At 40.6% G+C, this 22,832-nt stretch overlaps 1 protein-coding gene across 1 annotated transcript in view; it reads left to right on the top strand.

Annotated features, from left to right (window-relative positions):
* The window catches only part of DIS3L (DIS3 like exosome 3'-5' exoribonuclease), a 221,665-nt gene that overhangs the window by 114,216 nt on the left and 84,617 nt on the right, over positions 1–22,832 (top strand). Inside the window, exons 10-15 of the mRNA XM_053718530.1 lie at positions 4–248; positions 568–660; positions 8,388–8,915; positions 9,142–9,296; positions 17,901–18,067; positions 18,902–19,047. Coding sequence (XP_053574505.1) covers positions 4–248; positions 568–660; positions 8,388–8,915; positions 9,142–9,296; positions 17,901–18,067; positions 18,902–19,047 — 1,334 coding nt within the window. The remainder of the gene's footprint in view (positions 1–3; positions 249–567; positions 661–8,387; positions 8,916–9,141; positions 9,297–17,900; positions 18,068–18,901; positions 19,048–22,832) is intronic.

Raw genomic sequence — 22,832 nt, 5'->3', positions numbered from 1 at the left:
CAGCTGTCAGAGATGCCCATCAACACCCCTGAGAACCCGTGGCAAGTGAGCAATGAGGAGCATGACCGTTTAGATTTGCGTAACACACACCTAGTGTTCAGTATTGACCCCGAAGGCTGTGAGGATGTGGATGATGCCCTTTCTATTCGGGCACTACCCACTGGACACTTGGAGCTAGGAGTGCACATTGCTGATGTCACACATTTTGTACAACCAAATTCCTATACTGACATCGAGGCACGGACTAGGTAATATTTCAGATGCATTGTACTTGGTCTATAGTAAACAAACAGATTACACTGGATACCTAAAAACAAAAAAAAGGTTTGATAAAAATGTACCCAGATGCTTGTCATGACTCTTGCAATGAGTTTTAAATTAATTTTAATCCTTTGCTGTATTAACTCTTATTAGTCTTAAAGTCCATAGCTAGGGACAACTAAATGGCTATGAGGCCAAACATTGGCATGCCAGCCGCACATTACATGGGCAAGACATCGCCTCATCTTATTTTTTTTTTTATTTTTTTTTCCTTACTTGACCAGCTGGTTTTCTTTCCCTACATAGGGCTACCACATACTACCTTGCAGACCGACGCTATGACATGCTACCTCTCATACTTAGTTCAGACCTTTGCTCTCTTCTGGGATCTGTGGACAGGTAATCTTAAAAATAATAATAATTACTGTTTTATTTAAATTAGCAGATATTTATTCAGTGATTTGTAGGCAACATTTATGCAACGTGGTACAGCAGACAGCGCACATCAAGGGAAAACCCCAATAATAAAAAATATGCAATATATATAGTCATTTTGCTACCTTTCCTATAATTTACCAGTACAAAGTGTTTTTTCTCTCCTCCCAGAGAGGATGGAGTGCACACTGCATACTTATTAATGCTACAGTTAAAAGGACACGAAACCCAAAAAAATGATTTCATGATTCAGATACAGCACAGAATTTTAAACAAGTACAGACACCTACTTAGGTATCTCTTCAATGAAGAGTACCATGGGAACTATGCAGATTTCATTATAGAAGTAAATTGGAAACTTTTTTTAAAATTGTAAACACTGTCTAAATTACAAAAGGTTTCATACCCCTTTTAAAGGGGCACTGAACCCAAATTTTTTCTTTTGTAATTCAGAAAGAGTATGCCATTTTAAGCAACTTTCTAATTTACTCTTATTATCAATTTTTCTTCGTTCTCTTGCTATCATTATTTGAAAAAGAAGGCATCTAAGCTTTTTTTTGTTTTCAGTACTCTGGACAGCACTTTTTTATTGGTGGATGAATTTATCCACCAATCAGCAAGGACAACCCAGGTTGTTCACCAAAAATGGGCCGGCATCTAAACTTACATTCTTGCATTTCAAATAAGGATACCAAGAGAATGAAGAAAATTTGATAATAGGAGTAAATTAGAAAGTTGCTTAAAATTTCATGCTCATTCTGAATAACAAAAGAAATTTTTTGCGTAGTGTCCCTTTAAAGTGAACATGTTACACAGTGATTACTTAGGTCAGTGCAGGAACTCATTAACAACTAACTTCAATTGACAAAAGGAAACAATCTCATACCAAAGGCTTGTCAAGAGACATATTACCATAGTGCTTTTGCTAGCAGATTGACAACTTTAAATGCATAGAATTGATATATATATATATATATATATATATATATATATATATATATATATACAGTATATATATATATATATATATAGCGGTACTTAATTGTTGGTACATGTTATGTATATACATACATTTTTGTTTGTCATTTTTTTTCTCTTGTTAAGTGTATCCAGTCTACGGATCATCCATTACTTATGGGATATTCTCCTTCCCAACAGGAAGTTGCAAGAGGATCACCCACAGCAGAGCTGCTATATAGCTCCTCCCCTCACTGCCATATCCAGTCATTCTCTTGCAACCCTCAACAAAGATGGAGGTCGTAAGAGGAGAGTGGTGTTTTATACTTGGTTTATTTCTTCAATCAAAAGTTTGTTATTTTTAAATGGTACCGGAGTGTGCTGTTTATCTCAGGCAGTATTTAGAAGAACAATCTGCCTGCATTTTCTATGATCTTAGCAGAAGTAACTAAGATCCATTGCTGTTCTCACATATTCTGAGGAGTGAGGTAACTTCAGAGAGGGAATGGCGTGCAGGTTTTCCTGCATTAAGGTATGTGCAGTTAATATTTTTCTAGGGATGGAATTTGCTAGAACAGTGATTTTTAACCTTTTTTTTGCCGTGGCACACTTTTTTACATTAAAAAATCCTGTGGCACACCACATCCCAAAATTTAAAAAAAATCACACATTGTAGCCTAATACAGCATATATATATACACATACACACAAACACACACATACTGTATGTATTGTGCTGTTATGCCATGCCTCCTACAAACTACCCCTGCACTGGGAGTAAAAAACAAGCAAAGTTTAAAAAATATGTCACACTGTTGTCAGTCGGCCGTGGCACACCTGATTTCTCTCACGGCACACTAGTGTGCCACGGCACACTGGTTGAAAAACACTGTGCTAGAAAATGCTGCTTATACCGGATTAATGTAAGTAAAGCCTTAAATGCAGTGATAGCTACTGGTATCAGGCTTATTAATAGAGATGCATACTCTTATAAAAATGTAATATAAAACGTTTGCTGGCATGTTAATCGTTTTTATATATGTTTGGTGACAAAACTTATTGGGGCCTAGTTTTTTTCCACATGGCTGGTTTGATTTTTGCCTAGAAACAGGCTTTCCACTGTTGCAATATGAGTGGGAAGGGCCTATTTTAGTGCTTTTCTGTGCAGCTAAAAATACTGACAGAGACATTCAGCTTCCCTCTGCATGATACAGGACATCTCTGAAGGGCTCAAAAGGCTTCAAAGTCGTGTTTGAGGAGGGTAACAATCACAGTAGACTGTGGCAGTTGTTGTGACTGTGTTTAAAAAACGTTTTTGTAATTTATTATTCTGTTTTTGTTATTAAGGGGTTAATCATCCATTTGCAAGTGGGTGCAATGCTCTGCTGACTTGTTACATAAACTGTAAAAATGTTGTTAGTGTAACTGCCTTTTTTCACTGTTATTTCAAATTTTGTCAAAATTTGTTTCTCTTAAAGGCACAGTAACGTTTTTTATATTGCTTGTTAACTTGCTTTAAAGTGTTTTCCAAGCTTGCTAGTCTCATTGCTAGTCTGTACAAACATGTCTGAAACAGAGGATACTTGTTCATTATGTTTAAAAGCCATGGTGGAGCCCCATAGGAGAATGTGTACTAAATGTATTGATTTCACCTTAAACAGTAAAGATCAGTCTTTATGTATAAAAGAATTGTCACCAGAGGGGTCTGTCAAGGGGGAAGTTATGCCGACTAACTCTCCCCACGTGTCGGACCCTTCGCCTCCCGCTCAAGGGACGCACGCTAATATGGCGCCAAGTACATCAGGGACGCCCATAGCGATTACTTTGCAGGACATGGCTGCAATCATGAATAATACCCTGTCAGAGGTATTATCCAGATTGCCTGAATTGAGAGGCAAGCGCGATAGCTCTGGGGTTAGATGAGATACAGAGCATGTAGATGCTGTAAGAGCCATGTCTGATACTGCGTCACAATATGCAGAACCTGAGGACGGAGAGCTTCAGTCTGTGGGTGACGTCTCTGATTCGGGGAGACCTGATTCAGAGATTTCTAATTTTAAATTTAAGCTTGAGAACCTCCGTGTATTGCTTGGGGAGGTATTAGCTGCTCTGAATGACTGTGACACAATTGCAGTGCCAGAGAAATTGTGTAGGCTGGATAAATACTATGCAGTGCCGATGAGTACTGATGTTTTTCCAATACCTAAAAGGCTTACAGAAATTATTAGTAAGGAGTGGGATAGGCCCGGTGTACCCTTTTCCCCACCACCTATATTTAGAAAAATGTTTCCAATAGATGCCACTACACGGGACTTATGGCAGACTGTCCCTAAGGTGGAGGGAGCAGTTTCTACTTTAGCAAAGCGTACCACTATCCCGGTTGAGGACAGTTGTGCTTTTTCAGATCCAATGGATAAAAAATTAGAGGGTTACCTTAAGAAAATGTTTATTCAACAAGGTTTTATTTTACAGCCCCTTGCATGCATTGCGCCTGTCACTGCTGCGGCGGCATTCTGGTTTGAGGCCCTGGAAGAGGCCATCCATACAGCTCCATTGACTGAAATTGTTGACAAGCTTAGAACTCTTAAGCTAGCTAACTCATTTGTTTCTGATGCCATTGTTCATTTGACTAAACTAACGGCTAAGAATTCCGGATTCGCCATCCAGGCGCGTAGGGCGCTATGGCTCAAATCCTGGTCAGCTGATGTGACTTCAAAGTCTAAATTACTCAACATTCCTTTCAAGGGGCAGACCTTATTCGGGCCTGGTTTGAAAGAAATTATTGCTGACATTACTGGAGGTAAGGGTCATACCCTTCCTCAGGACAGGGCCAAATCAAAGGCCAAACAGTCTAATTTTCGTGCCTTTCGAAATTCCAAGGCAGGTGCAGCATCAACTTCCTCTGCTTCAAGACAAGAGGGAACTTTTGCTCAATCTAAGCAGGCCTGGAAACCTAACCAGTCCTGGAACAAAGGCAAGCAGGCCAGAAAGCCTGCTGCTGCCTCTAAGACAGCATGAAGGAACGGCCCCCTATCCGGCGACGGATCTAGTAGGGGGCAGACTTTTTCTCTTCGCCCAGGTGTGGGCAAGAGATGTTCAGGATCCCTGGGCGTTGGAGATCATATCTCAGGGATTTCTTCTGGACTTCAAAGCTTCCCCTCCACAAGGGAGATTTCATCTTTCAAGGTTATCTGCAAATCAGATAAAGAAAGAGGCATTCCTACGCTGTGTGCAAGACCTCCTAGTAATGGGAGTGATCCATCCAGTTCCGCGGACGGAACAAGGACAGGGTTTTTATTCAAATCTGTTTGTGGTTCCCAAAAAAGAGGGAACCTTCAGACCAATTTTGGATCTAAAGATCATAAACAAGTTCCTCAGAGTTCCATCTTTCAAAATGGAAACTATTCGGACCATCCTACCCATGATCCAAGAGGGTCAATACATGACCACAGTGGACTTAAAGGATGCCTACCTTCACATACCGATTCACAAAGATCATCATTGGTTCCTAAGGTTTGCCTTTCTAGACAGGCATTACCAATTTGTAGCTTTTCCCTTCGGGTTGGCTACAGCCCCGAGAATCTTTACGAAGGTTCTGGGCTCACTTCTGGCGGTTCTAAGACCGCGAGGCATAGCGGTGGCTCCGTATCTAGACGACATCCTGATACAGGCGTCAAGCTTTCAAATTTCCAAGTCTCATACAGAGATAGTTCTGGCATTTCTGAGATCGCACGGGTGGAAAGTGAACGAGGAAAAGAGTTCTCTATCCCCACTCACAAGAGTCTCCTTCTTAGGGACTCTTTTATAGATTCTGTAGAGATGAAAATTTACCTGACGGAGTCCAGGTTATCAAAGCTTCTAAATGCTTGCCGTATTCTTCATTCCATTCCGCGCCCTTCGGTGGCTCAGTGTATGGAGGTGATCGGCTTAATGGTAGCGGCAATGGACATAGTGACATTTGGGCGCCTACATCTCAGACGGCTGCAATTATGCATGCTAAGTCAGTGGAATGGGGATCAGATTTGTCCCCTCTGCTAAATCTGGATCAAGAGACCAAAGATTCTCTTCTCTGGTGGTTGTCTCGGGTCCACCTGTCCGAGGGTATAACCTTTCGCAGGCCAGATTGGACAATTGTAACAACAGATGCCAGCCTTCTAGGTTGGGGTGCAGTCTGGAACTCCCTGAAGGCACAGGGATCGTGGACTCAGGAGGAGAAACTCCTTCCGATAAATATTCTGGAGTTAAGAGCAATATTCAATGCTCTTCTGGCTTGGCCTCAGTTAGCAACACTGAGGTTCATCAGATTTCAGTCGGACAATATCATGACTGTGGCTTACATCAACCATCAAGGGGGAACCAGGAGTTCCCTAGCGATATTAGAAGTCTCAAAAATAATTCGCTGGGCAGAGACTCACTCTTGCCACCTGTCAGCAATCCATATCCCAGGCGTGGCGAACTGGGAGGCGGATTTTCTAAGTCGTCAGACTTTTCACCCGGGGGAGTGGGAACTCCATCCGGAGGTGTTTGCTCAGTTGATTCATCGTTGGGGCAAACCAGAGTTGGACATGGCGTCTCGCCAGAACGCCAATCTTCCTTGTTACGGATCCAGGTCCAGGGACCCAGAAGCGACGCTGATAGATGCTCTAGCAGCGCCTTGGTTCTTCAACCTGGCTTATGTGTTTCCACCGTTTCCTCTGCTCCCTCGACTGATTGCCAAAATCAAACAGGAGAGAGCATCGGTGATTCTGATAGCGCCTGCGTGGCCACGCAGGACCTGGTATGCAGACCTAGTGGACATATCATCCTTTCCACCATGGACTCTGCCTCTAAGACAGGACCTTCTAATACAAGGTCCTTTCAATCATCCAAATCTAATTTCTCTGAGACTGACTGCATGGAGATTGAACGCTTGATTCTATCAAAGCGTGGCTTCTCCGAGTCAGTCATTGATACCTTAATACAGGCACGAAAGCCTGTTACCAGGAAAATCTATCACAAGATATGGCGTACATATCTTTACTGGTGTGATTCCAAGAATTACTCATGGAGTAAGGTTAGGATTCCTAGGATATTGTCTTTTTTCCAAGAGGGTTTGGACAAAGGATTATCAGCTAGTTCCTTAAAGGGACAGATTTCTGCTCTGTCTATTCTTTTGCACAAGCGTCTGGCAGAAGTTCCAGACGTCCAGGCATTTTGTCAGGCTTTGGTTAGATTTAAGCCTGTGTTTAAACCTGTTGCTCCCCCATGGAGCTTAAACTTGGTTCTTAAAGTTCTTCAAGGAGTTCCGTTTAAACCCCTTCATTCCATTGATATTAAGCTTTTATCTTGGAAAGTTCTCTTTTTGATGGCTATTTCCTCGGCTCGGAGAGTCTCTGAGCTATCTGCCTTACAATGTGATTCTCCTTATCTGATTTTTCATGCAGATAAGGTAGTTCTGCGTACCAAACCTGGGCTTTTACCTAAGGTGGTTTCTAACAAGAATATCAATCAAGAGATTGTTGTTCCATCATTGTGTCCTAATCCTCCTTCAAAGAAGGAACGTCTTTTACATAATATGGACGTAGTCCGTGCCTTGAAGTTTTACTTACAAGCTACTAAAGATTTTTCGTCAAACATCTTCCCGGTTTGTCGTTTATTCTGGACAGAGGAGAGGTCAAAAAGCTTCGGCAACCTCTCTTTCCTTTTGGCTTCGGAGTATTATACGCCTAGCCTATGAGACTGCTGGACAGCAGCCCCCTGAAAGAATTACAGCTCATTCTACTAGAGCTGTGGCTTCCACCTGGGCCTTTAAAAATGAGGCCTCTGTTGAACAGATTTGCAAGGCCGCGACTTGGTCTTCGCTTCACACTTTTTCAAAATTTTACAAATTTGATACTTTTGCTTCTTCAGAGGCTGTTTTTGGGAGAAAGGTTCTTCAGGCAGTGGTTCCTTCCGCTTAATCCCTGCCTTGTCCCTCCCATCATCCGTGTACTTTAGCTTTGGTATTGGTATCCCATAAGTAATGGATGATCCGTGGACTGGATACACTTAACAAGAGAAAACATTTATGCTTACCTGATAAATTTATTTCTCTTGTAGTGTATCCAGTCCACGGCCCGCCCTGTCATTTTAAGGCAGGTCTAAAATTTTAATTAAACTACAGTCACCACTGCACCCTATGGTTTCTCCTTTCTCGGCTTGTTTCAGTCGAATGACTGGATATGGCTGTGAGGGGAGGAGCTATATAGCAGCTCTGCTGTGGGTGATCCTCTTGCAACTTCCTGTTGGGAAGGAGAATATCCCATAAGTAATGGATGATCCGTGGACTGGATACACTACAAGAGAAATAAATAAGCATAAATTATGTTTTTTATTTTTTTTTAAATACCACAAGTGTTAGTGTACATTTTACTTATTTACGTATGCACTCAGCTCTATTGGATGTGGTGGCACTTTACAAATATAATTTTTAAACTTGAAGAATCAGAGAAAAAATACTACTATGTACAGAAAGTGTCAGAATATTTTCCTAGTAAGCACAGTAATCTAATTTACGACTAAAAAAAATAAATAAAATAAAACTTTCTGGTTTAGACAAAAGTGCATCCTGGAGATATGAGTCCAACAATTAATTATTTTTGTAGTTCTACAGCATTTGGGATGTGTATTGTATTATATTTTATATTATCTACTGCATCTTATATATGGCCACTGTGTAAAGATGTGATTTGTTATTTTACACTTTGTGCCTGCAGATTTGCTGTGAGTGTGGTGTGGGAGCTGGATAGCAGAACTTATGAGATCCGTAGAGTGTGGTATGGAAGGACAATCATTCGCTCATCCTACAAGCTGAGTTACGAGGTGGCACAGAAGCTGTTAGATGGTGATTTAGAGCCACTGAAAACTGAGCCTGCACTACACCCACTGTCACAAGACTCCAGTAGACTCGATCAGTTATTGTGGGCAGTGGGCAAACTGACTGAAGTAGCTCGAGCCACAAGATCAAGGAGAGACCTTGGGGGAGCTCTTGAACTAGAAGGAATTGAGGTTAGAGTCCAGCTTGGGGAAGAACGCAGTATTGATGACCTAGTACCCAAGCAGCCCTTAGAAATGCATGAGACAATTGCAGAGTGTATGATTCTGGCCAACCACTGGGTGGCCAAGAAGATTTGGGAGAGCTTTCCCCAGCATGCTTTGCTTCGTTTGCACCCACCCCCAAGACAGGAGTTTTTCAATGAACTAAAAGAATGTGCCAAAGCAAGAGGGTTTACCATTGACACACGGTAAGATGGCTTGCCTAACTCTTTGTTTTTGTGGCCTTTAAGGTTCTCTAGTCTTTCCCTTGAATTTGTTCCCATCAACTTCTATGCTGAGAGTTTGAATTTTCAGTCTACAATATTATTTATATATTTGGTTGATTCTCTTTCTCACTGTGTCTTTGAATGCATTTGTCTGTTATTTGTCTTTTTTCCAATAGCTGTGATACTTCTGCTCTTTCTTTTCCCCCAGTTCCAACAAGGCTTTGGCAGATTCTCTAGACAAAGCTGAGGATCCATCTGACCCTTTAGTGAATCGACTTTTGAGATCTATGGCCACGCAGGCTATGTCTAATGCTGAGTACTTCTCCACTGGATCCTGCACTGAAGATGAGTTCTATCACTATGGTGAGTGCATTTATCACATACACAGCCAGAAGCACCACATTCTCTTTCCTTATAATAATGTAACTTCTGCAGCTAGAATTTGCTCTTGAAAACTATTATCAAAGAGTTGCACAACAATTTGCTATCAGATGTCCTTTAGTTTAATTTTCTTTATTTAGGTGATTCAAAAATTATTCAACAATAAACAAAAAAGAAATTACAAACATTTCAAAAAGAAAAATTCCACAGAATAGAAAAGTATTGCTCTGTCAAGTTCGTATCAGATGTCCTTTAGTCACTTGAAATTAAGTTGCCTCTGCACTGTATATTAAAGCAGTTAATGTGTTTTCTTGAGGCATATGCTGAAAGTGCTATTTTGTGTGTGTATTTTATTTTTTTCCATCCAAGATTGTGCAAGATTCAGCTTTCTTTCTTTCCTAAGGCATGGAGAGTCCACAAATCATTCAAATTACTAGTGTAAAATTCACTCCTGGCCAGCATGAGGAGGCAAAGAGCACCCCAACAGAGCTGTTAAGTGTCACATCCCTTACCCATCCCTTCAGTCATTCTCTTTGCCTCTGTCAAGGGAGGATGTGCGAATATTTTGTCAGAAGATATTTAATCCTTTAATGGGTACTTTTCCCTGCAAGCAAGGATTAGGGCCTATGCTGTGTCCATGTCAATCTCTTTAGTAAGAGTAATGGTGGCTTTAAGCAGTTGGAAGCGGCGAGGTGGTCTTTGCTTTATTTCTAACACTTACACTACCCCTTGGATAAAAGAAAACAGAGTTGGTTACTCTGTTTTTTCTTTTTCTACAGGTCCCTGATGGATGTTAGTGATTTAGTCACACCTAAGAAGCTGCTCCTGCCCTGCAGCCGGATCCACAGGTAAGTGCTATTGTCTTCTAGTTCCTGAGGGCAGCACTCTAGAGGTTAATCCTCAGTACATCATCTTATGGGACGCATTTTATTTCCTGTGTATTGGAATTTATCTTGGGCAGCATTTCAAAGCAGGCACTTCTAAATGTGGAACTTTATTGGGAGCTTAAGTGATTAATGTTTAGCCCTATATGTATTGAGGGTGACTCGGGCTGAACATTTCAGGTGGAGTTTATCCCTAATTGTGGCTTATTTTATTTAGCAATATTAAGTCACAATAGGGGACTTGTAGTGAGTCTGGAGTAAGAGAATACATAGCGCTTTAACTTCACGCGCTTTGACTCCTGTGGCGCAGTTGACTTTTCACTTGCGCTCAGGTGACTCTCCGCTCTTCCGTCTTCATTTCTTTCATGTAATTAGCAAGAGTCCATGAGCTAGTGACGTATGAGATATACATTCCTACCAGGAGGGGCAAAGTTTCCCAAACCTCAAAATGCCTATAAATACACCCCTCACCACACCCACAATTCAGTTTTACAAACTTTGCCTCCGATGGAGGTGGTGAAGTAAGTTTGTGCTAGATTCTACGTTGATATGCGCTCCGCAGCAAGTTGGAGCCCGGTTTTCCTCTCAGCGTGCAGTGAATGTCAGAGGGATGTGAGGAGAGTATTGCCTATTTGAATGCAGTGATCTCCTTCTACGGGGTCTATTTCATAGGTTCTCTGTTATCGGTCGTAGAGATTCATCTCTTACCTCCCTTTTCAGATCGACGATATACTCTTATATATACCATTACCTCTGCTGATTCTTGTTTCAGTACTGGTTTGGCTTTCTACAAACATGTAGATGAGTGTCCTGGGGTAAGTAAATCTTATTTTCTGTGACACTCTAAGCTATGGTTGGGCACTTTGTTTTTAAAGTTCTAAATATATGTATTCAAACATTTATTTGCCTTGACTCAGAATGTTCAACTTTCCTTATTTTTCAGACAGTCAGTTTCATATTTGGGATTATGCATTTGAATTATTCATTTTTTCTTACCTTCAAAAATTTGACTCTTTTTTCCCTGTGGGCTGTTAGGCTCGCGGGGGCTGAAAATGCTTCATTTTATTGCGTCATTCTTGGCGCGGACTTTTTGGCGCAAAAATTATTTTCCGTTTCCGGCGTCATACGTGTCGCCGGAAGTTGCGTCATTTTTTTTACGTTATTTTGCGCCAAAAATGTCGGCGTTCCGGATGTGGCGTCATTTTTGGCGCCAAAAGCATTTAGGCGCCAAATAATGTGGGCGTCTTATTTGGCGCTAAAAAATATGGGCGTCGCTTTTGTCTCCACATTATTTAAGTCTCATTTTTCATTGCTTCTGGTTGCTAGAAGCTTGTTCTTTGGCATTTTTTCCCATTCCTGAAACTGTCATATAAGGAATTTGATCTATTTTGCTTTATATGTTGTTTTTTCTCTTACATATTGCAAGATGTCTCACGTTGCATCTGAGTCAGAAGATACTACAGGAAAATCGCTGTCTAGTGCTGGATCTACCAAAGCTAAGTGTATCTGCTGTAAACTTTTGGTAGCTATTCCTCCGGCTGTTGTTTGTATTAATTGTCATGACAAACTTGTTAATGCAGATAATATTTCCTTTAGTAAAGTACCATTGTCTGTTGCAGTTCCTTCAACATCTAAGGTGCAGAATGTTCCTGATAACATAAGAGATTTTGTTTCTGAATCCATCAAGAAGGCTATGTCTGTTATTTCTCCTTCTAGTAAACGTAAAAAATCTTTTAAAACTTCTCTCCCTACAGATGAATTTTTAAATGAACATCATCATTCTGATTCTGATGACTCTTCTGGTTCAGAGGATTCTGTTTCAGAGATTGATGCTGATAAATCTTCATATTTATTTAAAATAGAATTTATTCGTTCTTTACTTAAAGAAGTATTAATTGCTTTAGAAATAGAGGATTCTGGTCCTCTTGATACTAATTCTAAACGTTTAGATAAGGTATTTAAATCTCCTGTGGTTATTCCAGAAGTTTTTCCTGTTCCTAATGCTATTTCTGCAGTAATTTCCAAAGAATGGGATAAATTGGGTAATTCATTTACTCCTTCTAAACGTTTTAAGCAATTATATCCTGTACTGTCTGACAGGTTAGAATTTTGGGACAAAATCCCTAAAGTTGATGGGGCTATTTCTACCCTTGCTAAACGTACTACCATTCCTATGTCAGATGGTACTTCGTTTAAAGATCCTTTAGATAGGAAAATTGAATCCTTTCTAAGAAAAGCTTATCTGTGTTCAGGTAATCTTCTTAGACCTGCTATATCATTGGCTGATGTTGCTGCAGCTTCAACTTTTTGGTTGGAAACTTTAGCGCAACAAGTAACAAATCATGATTCTCATGATATTATTATTCTTCTTCAATTACAGTTTCTTCAGGATGGTTTAGATAAGGGTTTGTCCGCAAGTTCCTTGAAAGGACAAATCTCTGCTCTTTCTGTTCTTTTTCACAGAAAGATTGCTATTCTTCCTGATATTCATTGTTTTGTACAAGCTTTGGTTCGTATAAAACCTGTCATTAAGTCAATTTCTCCTCCTTGGAGTTTGAATTTGGTTCTGGGGGCTCTTCAAGCTCCTCCATTTGAACCTATGCATTCATTGGACATTAAATTACTTTCTTGGAAAGTTTTGTTCCTTTTGGCCATCTCTTCTGCCAGAAGAGTTTCTGAATTATCTGCTCTTTCTTGTGAGTCTCCTTTTCTGATTTTTCATCAGGATAAGGCGGTGTTGCGAACTTCGTTTTAATTTTTACCTAAAGTTGTGAATTCCAACAACATTAGTAGAGAAATTGTGGTTCCTTCATTATGTCCTAATCCTAAGAATTCTAAGGAGAAATCGTTGCATTCTTTGGATGTTGTTAGAGCTTTGAAATATTATGTTGAAGCTACTAAATCTTTCCGAAAGACTTCTAGTCTATTTGTTATCTTTTCCGGTTCTAGAAAAGGCCAGAAAGCTTCTGCCATTTCTTTGGCATCTTGGTTGAAATCTTTAATTCATCTTGCCTATGTTGAGTCGGGTAAAACTCCGCCTCAGAGGATTACAGCTCATTCTACTAGGTCAGTTTCTACTTCCTGGGCGTTTAGGAATGAAGCTTCGGTTGATCAGATTTGCAAAGCAGCAACTTGGTCCTCTTTGCATACTTTTACTAAATTCTACCATTTTGATGTATTTTCTTCTTCTGAAGCAGTTTTTGGTAGAAAAGTACTTCAGGCAGCGGTTTCAGTTTGAATCTTCTGCTTATGTTTTTCATTAAACTTTATTTTGGGTGTGGATTATTTTCAGCAGGAATTGGCTGTCTTTATTTTATCCCTCCCTCTCTAGTGACTCTTGTGTGGAAAGATCCACATCTTGGGTAATCATTATCCCATACGTCACTAGCTCATGGACTCTTGCTAATTACATGAAAGAAAACATAATTTATGTAAGAACTTACCTGATAAATTCATTTCTTTCATATTAGCAAGAGTCCATGAGGCCCGCCCTTTTTTTGTGGTGGTTATGATTTTGTATAAAGCACAATTATTCCAATTCCTTATTTTTTATGCTTTCGCACTTTTTTATCACCCCACTTCTTGGCTATTCGTTAAACTGAATTGTGGGTGTGGTGAGGGGTGTATTTATAGGCATTTTGAGGTTTGGGAAACTTTGCCCCTCCTGGTAGGAATGTATATCCCATACGTCACTAGCTCATGGACTCTTGCTAATATGAAAGAAATGAATTTATCAGGTAAGTTCTTACATAAATTATGTTTTTCATTGCGACTTGAAGAGCAGAGTGGTGTGCTGTTTCTGAGCTGCTTCACATTTATCGGCTAGGGTGGCAGACGGATTGCCTCTCAGTTCTTCTCTTGCTCTGTACCCGATTGCTAGTGGGAACTCCTGGTTCCGGTGTGGGGAGTTACCTCAGTCAGTCTGAGGATATAGAGGTAGCGTTTGTAATCTTGTTACAATAGTGCTGTGGGGGTATGTTAATGTACTTTACTCTGTTTGCACATTAGTTATAGTTTTACAATTTCTGTGGGAATTAACATCTTGCTTCATTGGACTCAGAACAAAATATAGCAACTAATTTTGTAAAATGTTTACTTTGTTTGGAGGCTCAGATTGTGCCTCCTATTTGGAAAAGACTTTACATTTTAAAGACAAGATTTCCCCTCCTGAGTCTGTGTCTCAGGATAATGTTGTTCATGCCAATCCTCGGCTTTCCTCTCAGCTTTCCTCTCCTCAAATGTCCCATTCTGTTTCACATGAAGTGCCCTGCGGTTTCTCTCAGCTTCCTCCTGAGGGTGTTTATTTACCAGGGGATTTTGCTGCGCAGATAACATCTGCTGTTTCCGCAGCCTTATCAGCCTTTCCGGTTTCTGGTAAGAGCAAGAGGAAACCCAAAAATATTAATGTTAATAAGGGTTCTGACTCTGCTAAGGCTGCAATAGTCAGTATGTCTGTTATCTGATGAGGATGATACCTCAGTGGCTTCTGAGGGGGCGAATTGTCAGTTTCTAAAAATGTAATGACCAATTCTGCAGATTCAGAGGAGATTAATTTCAGATTTAAGCTAGAACACCTCAGATTACTTTCAAAGAAGGTTCCTGCTACTTTGGAAGAATCCGACTCGTCTGTTGCAGAGAATCCTAAGAGTTCTAGTAAGCTTAACAGGGTGTATGATGTGCCAGACCATATGGCAGATATCATATCTCAGGAGTGGGATAAACCAGGGATTCATTTTTCCCTGTCTTCTGTTTTTAAAAAGATGTTTCCTGTTGCTGATTCTATACATGACTCGTGGCGCACAGTGCCCAAGGTAGAGGGAGCTATCTCTACTCTTGCCAAGAAAGCTACTATTCCTATTGAAGATAGTTGTTCTTTTAAGGATCCCATGGATAAGAAACTTGAGGCTTTTTTGAAGAGGAGATCCAAGACCAGGATCAAGGCTCTCAAGCTGGCCAATACCTTTGTGATGCCAACATGCAAGTTCTTAGACTGGGAGCTAAGATTTCTGGTTTCAATGTTTTAGCTCGTAGAGCTCTGTGGTTAAAATCTTGGTCGGCTGATGTCACATCCAAGTCCAAGCATTTGTTTTTCCTTATAAGGGCAAAACCTTGTTTGGTCCAGGTCTGGCTGAAATACTGTAATTTCTGAAATTACAGGTGGAAATGGCTCTTTCTTACCTCAGGATAAAAAGAATAGACCTAAGGGTCACCAGAATTCTAATTTCCGCTCCTTTCGTAACTTTCAGAGACAAAAGCCTTCCTCCTCCTTTTCCAAACTGGAACAATCAAAGTCTTCTTGGAGGTCCAGCTTTGGAATAAAGGGAAGCAAGCTAAGAAGCCTTTCGCTGATTCTAAAAAAGCATGAAGGGACCGCCCCCGATCCTGTATTGGATCAAGTGGGGGGCAGGCTCTGTTTTTTTGTTGTGTTTTTTTTTTTGGCACGCTTGGATATGCAATGTTCCGGGCCATAGACATAGTGTCCCACGGTTACAGAATAGGATTCAAATCCTGTCCTCCCAGGGGCAGATTCCACCTGTCAAGGTTATCCGCGGACCAGATAAAGAGTGAGGCCTTTTTAAACTGTTTAAAGGATCTATCTTCCCTGGGTGTAATTGTTCCAATTCCTCTAGAGGAACAGGGTCTAGAATTCTATTCAAATCTGTTTGTAGTTCCCAAAAAGGAGGGCACTTTTGGTCCCATACTGGACCTAAAGTGTCTCAACCAATTCCTCAGGGTTCCGTCCTTCAAAATAAGCCAATGCATTCTGTTGATATTAAATTACTATCTTGGAAAGTTTTGTTTCTTATTGCTATTTATGCTGCTCGCAGAGTCTCCGAAATTTCGGCTCTGCAGTGTGATTCCCCTTACCTTATTATTCATGCTGATAAGGCGGTCCTCCGTACTAAGCTGGGTTTTCTCCCTAAGGTAGTGTCGGATCGCAATATTAATCAGGAAATTGTTATTCCCTCTTTTTTTCCCTAATCCTTCTCAAAAGGAACGGTCTTTGCATAACTTGGATGTCGTGCGTGCTCTAAAATTTTTTACCTTCAAGCAACTAAAGATTTTTGTCAGACTTCTGCCCTGTTTGTCGTTTTCTCTGGTAAGCGTAGGGGTCAGAAGGCCACTTCTACTACTCTTTCTCTCTGGTTGAGAAGTGTTATCCATTTAGCTTATGAGACAGTTGGACAACAGCCTCCTGAGCCCCAAGGCAGAACATAGAGTGATCTGAGATGTCATCGCAGAAAATGCAGCATGTCTGCAGAAAGAACAGGAACTGTTAACACTTTAACTTTTCAGCGCTGCTCCACATTAGACTGTTCTTTTTAAACAGAGCTGTTCTCTGGCTGCATTGTATAAGTTTTCCTTAACAGTGCATCCAGAGCAAAGTGCTGCTTGAATTCAACAATCAAATATGCAGTAGTGCTGCAAAGCAGCAGTGCATTGATTGTACTCTGGCTCTGAGATTTTTGCAAGCTCGTTCCCTAGCTTTTTACAGTCTGCAAAGCTGTTTTTCTTTGAATGTAAGATGTTCGTATGAGCAATGCACCTTTTTATTACTACATGTCTATGTTAGACTAAGAGAAAAGGAAACAAATTAATTCAAGAGGCATGTTACAATTACTTTTTTTGTCTGCAGCTAATTTGCAATGCAATTTTCAACTACTGCACTAGATTATACAACTTTAAATATTGCTTTATTCTCCAGTTAGCCAACACATTGCAATTGATCTGGTGCTTTAGTGTAACTGACACATTTACAATTTTATTTTATTGAAAAATGACCTGCAGAAAAATATTCACTAAAAAAATCTCATCGCAGAAAGTGAAAAAAACTTCTGTCTCTGGGCTCCTGAGAGAATTACAGCTCATTCCACTAGAGCTGTTTCATCTTCCTGGGCTTTCAAAAATGAAGCTTCTGTGGAGCAAATTTGCAAGGCGGCCACATTGTCCTCTATACATACCTTTTCTAAATTCTACAAATGTGATACTTTTGCCTCGGCTGAGGCTTCTTTTGGGAGAAAAGTTCTTCAAGCGGTGGTGCCTTCGGTTTAGGTCCTGTTTTTGTTCTCCCTCCCTTTCATTCTGTGTCCTCTAGCTTGGGTGTTGGTTCCACTAGTAATTAGAATGATTTGTGGACTCTCCATGCCTTAGGAAAGAAAACAAAATTTATGCTTATCTGAGAAATGTATTTCCAGACATGGAGAGTCCACGACCCACCCTTATTTATATTCAGACGGCAGTTTTGTTGTTAAAACCTCAGCCACCTCTATACCTTTTGTATTTCCCTTTGGCCGAATGACTGGGGGTTATGGCTAAGAGAAGTGACATTTTACAGCTTTGCTGAGGTGCTCCTTGCCTCTTCCTGCTGGCCAGGAGTGAATATCCCACTAGTAATTGGAATGATTCGTGGACTCTCCATGCCTGGAAATAAATACATTTATTAGGTAAGCATACATTTTGTTTTTGCACCTAGAATAGTTCACTCAAGCACAGCTTATATCTGGTGGCGTGCCTCAGAGTAGGAAGTTGAAGAGCCTTTTGTGTTTACAATGATTGGAACATATTCTCTATGTCTTAACTTTTAGAGTCCTGTAGTAGTCCTGTGCATTCTATTTGAAGTTTTATTTCAATGTTACATGACAACTCTCAATTTACCCTGATAGGTTTGGAACTAGACAAGTATCTCAATTTACCTTGATAGGTTTGGCACTAGGCAAGTACACACACTTCACTTCTCCGATTCGTCGTTATGCGGACATTGTGGTTCACAGGCTACTCCTGGCCTCTATACATAGTAGTCCAACCGATAATCTGCTTGCCAACCGTGACCTGGAGGAGCTCTGTCGTCACATCAATGCTCGCAACCGTGTAAGTAGTTAACTGGCTGTAAATTATAACTGTCTCTTCCGAGATGCATTGAAGCAGTATTTAGATTTGTCTGCTTGGGATCTAGTAAATAATGAAACAGTGTGCTGCGTTAGTCTGGCAGTATGCAGCTCTCATCGACAGGAAAAGGAACTTGCTACTCCTACCTGCCAATGGCCACCACCTAACCTCCCATCAGCCAGACAGGCAGAAATTGAGAAATTCTGTGTATTGTGTATATGTGAGTGCAGAAACAAAATGGATCTGCTTAGGGCTTTTTAAAATTAATTTAGCTGTTGTATATCATCTGACACTCCATGTACATTTGAAACATATTAGTGTCTAATAAAAAGTTATTTCAGTGCAGGAGAGTAGAAGTCACCTATTCTGATAAACCAATTTTACCCAGGCTACTGTTAGATTATTATTTTAAAATCTAATGTAAATGGAGCCTGGGGGGAAATTAACCTGAGTTAAGAAACAATAAATTGAGACTGGGGTGACTTTTTAGGCCTAGGAATGCCTTTCATGCCAACAGGCTTAATATTGTAAAATCTTAGGGGACATGAGGCCATTTGTCCTTTTCTGTTTAACAGACATTAAACATCTCTTGAATTTGTGTAAGATTGACATGCTCTAATCTGTTAGAGATGCTGTAACACTGTGTTTAACCCCTGTAGAGCACTGCTGGTCCAGAGAATGTAATTTTAACACCATCATGGCCCTTTCAAGATGCTGCTTCTCTGAAATTAGTGTTGAAAACCCCCCACAAGTAATAAAAGCTGTTCTAAAAGCAGGATTTTAATAGCTCTGTGGTTTTATTATTTAATTCTGCAGGCAGCCCAGCATTGCCAGAAGCAGTCCACGGAGCTCTTTCAGTGTATGTTCTTCAGAGACAAAGATTCAGATTGTGATGAGCGATGCATCTCTCATGGGATAATTTATGCCATTCGCACTAATGGAGTTCTCCTCTTCTTACCCAGGTAAAAACATAACACCATCTCCCCTTCCTAATAGTCTTGCACAGTGTTTCTCAGCTGTGTTGTTTAGGGCCCACTAAAAAAACATTTTGTCAGTTTTCAGTGGTAACGGAAAAATGAGCTGAGCAGTCAGTATAGTCGCCTTCTGTGCTCAAACAGTGGCTTCCTAAGAATCTGGTCTGTTAGTGTGCCTTAAAGACCGTAACTGATAAAACATTCTGGCACTGCTAGAGTATTTGTAAACAAGGAATGAATATATCATAGGTGTCTGAACACTCTGTTAAAGGGATAATAAACCCATTTTTTTTATTTCATGAGTCAGAGCATGCAATTTTAAGCAACTCTATAATTTACTCCTATTAACAATTTGTCTTTGTTCTCTTGTTATCTTTATTTAAAAAGCAAGGATCTAAGCTAAGGAGCTGGCCCATTTTCTCCAACATTGGTGTGTCCGGTCCACGGCGTCATCCTTACTTGTGGGATATTCTCTTCCCCAACAGGAAATGGCAAAGAGTCCCAGCAAAGCTGGTCACATGATCCCTCCTAGGCTCCGCCCACCCCAGTCATTCTCTTTGCCGTTGCACAGGCAACATCTCCACGGAGATGGTTAAGAGTTTTTTGGTGTTTAAATGTAGTTTTTATTCTTCTATCAAGTGTTTGTTATTTTAAAATAGTGCTGGTATGTACTATTTACTCTGAAACAGAAAAGGATGAAGATTTCTGTTTGTAAGAGGAAGATGATTTTAGCAGACAGTAACTAAAATCGATTGCTGTTTCCACACAGGACTGTTGAGATGAAGTAACTTCAGTTGGGGGAAACAGTTAGCAGACCTTTCTGCTTAAGGTATGACTAGCCATATTTCTAACAAGACCATGTAATGCTGGAAGGCTGTCATTTCCCCTCATGGGGACCGGTAAGCCATTTTCTTAGTCAAATATAAAAGAATAAAGGGCTTAAAAAAAGGGCTTAAAAACTGGTAGACATTTTTATGGGCTAAAACGATTGCTTTATTTGGGCATATTATGCAGATTCTAGCTAATAATTGGCATTATAATCTTGGGGAACGTTTAAAAAACTGCAGGCACTGTGTTGGACACCTTTTTTAGTCTGGGGGCCTTTCTAGTTATAGACTCAGCCTCATTTTCGCGCCATTACTGCGCAGTTGTTTTTGGAGAGCAAGGCATGCAGATGCATGTGTGAGGATCTAAGAATCACTAAAAAAGCTTCTAGAAGGCGTCATTTGGTATCGTATTCCCCTCTGGGCTTGGTTGGGTCTCAGCAAAGCATATAGCTGGGACTGTATAGGGGTTAAATTTGAAAACGGCTCCGGTTCCGTTAATTTAAGGGTTAAAGCTCTGAAATTTGGTGTGCAATACTTTTAATGCTTTAAGACACTGTGGTGAAATTTTGGTGAATTTTGAACAATTCCTTCATACTTTTTCACATATTCAGTAATAAAGTGTTTTCAGTTTGAAATTTAAAGTGACAGTAACGGTTTTATTTTAAAACGTTTTTTGTGCTGTGTTGACAAGTTTAAGCCTGTTTAACATGTCTGTACCATCAGATAAGCTATGTTCTATATGTATGAAAGCCAATGTGTCTCCCCATTTAAATTTATGTGATAATTGTGCCATAGTGTCCAAACAAAGTAAGGACAGTAATGCCACAGATAATTATATTGCCCAAGATGATTCCTCAAATGAGGGGAGTAAACATGATACTACATCATCCCCTACTGTGTCTACACCAGTTATGCCCACACAGGAGGCCCCTAGTACATCTAGTGCGCCAATACTTATTACCATGCAACAATTAACGGCTGTAATGGATAACTCCATAGCAAATCTTTTATCCAAAATGCCTACTTATCAGAGAAAGCGCGATTGCTCTGTTTTAAACACTGAAGAGCAAGAGGACGCTGATGATAACTGTTCTGACATACCCTCACACCAATCTCAAGGGGCCATGAGGGAGGTATTGTCTGATGGAGAAATCTCAGATTCAGGAAAAATTTCTCATCAAGCTGAACCTGATGTTGTGACATTTAAATTTAAATTAGAACATCTCCGCGCACTGCTTAAGGAGGTGTTATCTACTCTGGATGATTGTGACAATTTGGTCATTCCAGAGAAATTATGTAAGATGGACAAGTTCCTAGAGGTTCCGGTGCCCCCCGACGCTTTTCCTATACCCAAGCGGGTGGCGGACATAGTAAATAAAGAGTGGGAAAGGCCCGGCATACCTTTTGTTCCACCCCCTATATTTAAGAAATTATTTCCTATAGTCGACCCCAGAAAGGACTTATGGCAGACAGTCTCCAAGGTCGAGGGGGCGGTTTCTACTCTAAACAAACGCACTACTATTCCTATCGAAGATAGTTGTGCTTTCAAAGATCCTATGGATAAGAAATTAGAGGGTTTGCTTAAAAAGATTTTTGTACAGCAAGGTTACCTTCTACAACCAATTTCATGCATTGTTCCTGTCACTACGGCAGCGTGTTTCTGGTTCGAGGAACTAGAAAAGTCGCTCAGTAAAGAATCTTCGTATGAGGAGGTTATGGACAGAGTTCAAGCACTTAAATTGGCTAACTCTTTTGTTTTAGATGCCGCTTTGCAATTAGCTAGATTAGCGGCGAAAAATTCAGGGTTTGCTATTGTGGCGCGCAGAGCGCTTTGGCTAAAGTCTTGGTCAGCGGATGTGTCTTCCAAGACAAAATTGCTTAACATTCCTTTCAAAGGTAAAACATTATTTGGACCTGATTTGAAAGAGATTATTTCAGACATCACTGGGGGAAAGGGCCACACCCTCCCACAGGATAGGTCTTTTAAGGCTAAAAATAAGCCTAATTTTCGTCCCTTTCGCAGAAACGGACCAGCCTCTAATTCTGTATCCTCTAAGCAAGAGGGTAATACTTCACAACCCAAACCAGCCTGGAAACCAATGCAAGGCTGGAACAAGGGTAAGCAGGCCAAGAAGCCTACCACTGCTACCAAAACAGCATGAAGGGATAGCCCCCGATCCGGGACCGGATCTAGTGGGGGGCAGACTTTCTCTCTTTGCTCAGGCTTGGGCAAGAGATGTTCAGGATCCTTGGGCGCTAGAAATAGTTTCTCAAGGTTATCTCCTGGAATTCAAGGAACTACCCCCAAGGGGAAGGTTCCACAGGTCTCAATTATCTTCAAACCAAATAAAGAGACAGGCATTCTTACATTGTGTTGAAGACCTGTTAAAGATGGGAGTGATACATCCAGTTCCAATAAGAGAACAAGGAATGGGATTTTATTCCAATCTGTTCATAGTTCCCAAAAAAGAGGGAACATTCAGACCAATTTTGGATCTAAAGATCCTAAACAAATTTCTCAGGGTACCATCGTTCAAAATGGAAACTATTCGAACGATCCTACCTACTATCCAGGAAAATCAATTTATGACTACCGTGGATTTAAAGGATGCGTACCTACATATTCCTATCCACAAGGAACATCATCAGTTCCTAAGGTTCGCTTTTCTGGACAAGCATTACCAGTTTGTGGCACTTCCATTTGGATTAGCCACTGCTCCAAGGATTTTCACAAAGGTACTAGGGTCCCTTCTAGCAGTTCTAAGACCAAGGGGCATTGCAGTAGTACCTTACTTGGACGACATCCTGATTCAAGCGTCGTCCCTGTCAAAAGCAAAGGCTCATACGGACATCGTCCTAGCCTTTCTCAGATCTCACAGATGGAAGGTGAACAAAGAAAAAAGTTCTCTGTCCCCGTCAACAAGAGTTTCCTTCTTGGGAACAATA

The sequence above is a fragment of the Bombina bombina genome, chromosome 6 (assembly GCF_027579735.1).
Source record: "Bombina bombina isolate aBomBom1 chromosome 6, aBomBom1.pri, whole genome shotgun sequence".
In the NCBI taxonomy this organism is placed as follows: Eukaryota; Metazoa; Chordata; class Amphibia; order Anura; family Bombinatoridae; genus Bombina; species Bombina bombina.
The sequence above is the reverse complement of the archived record's forward strand: the minus strand, read 5'-3'. Positions and strand labels throughout refer to the sequence as shown.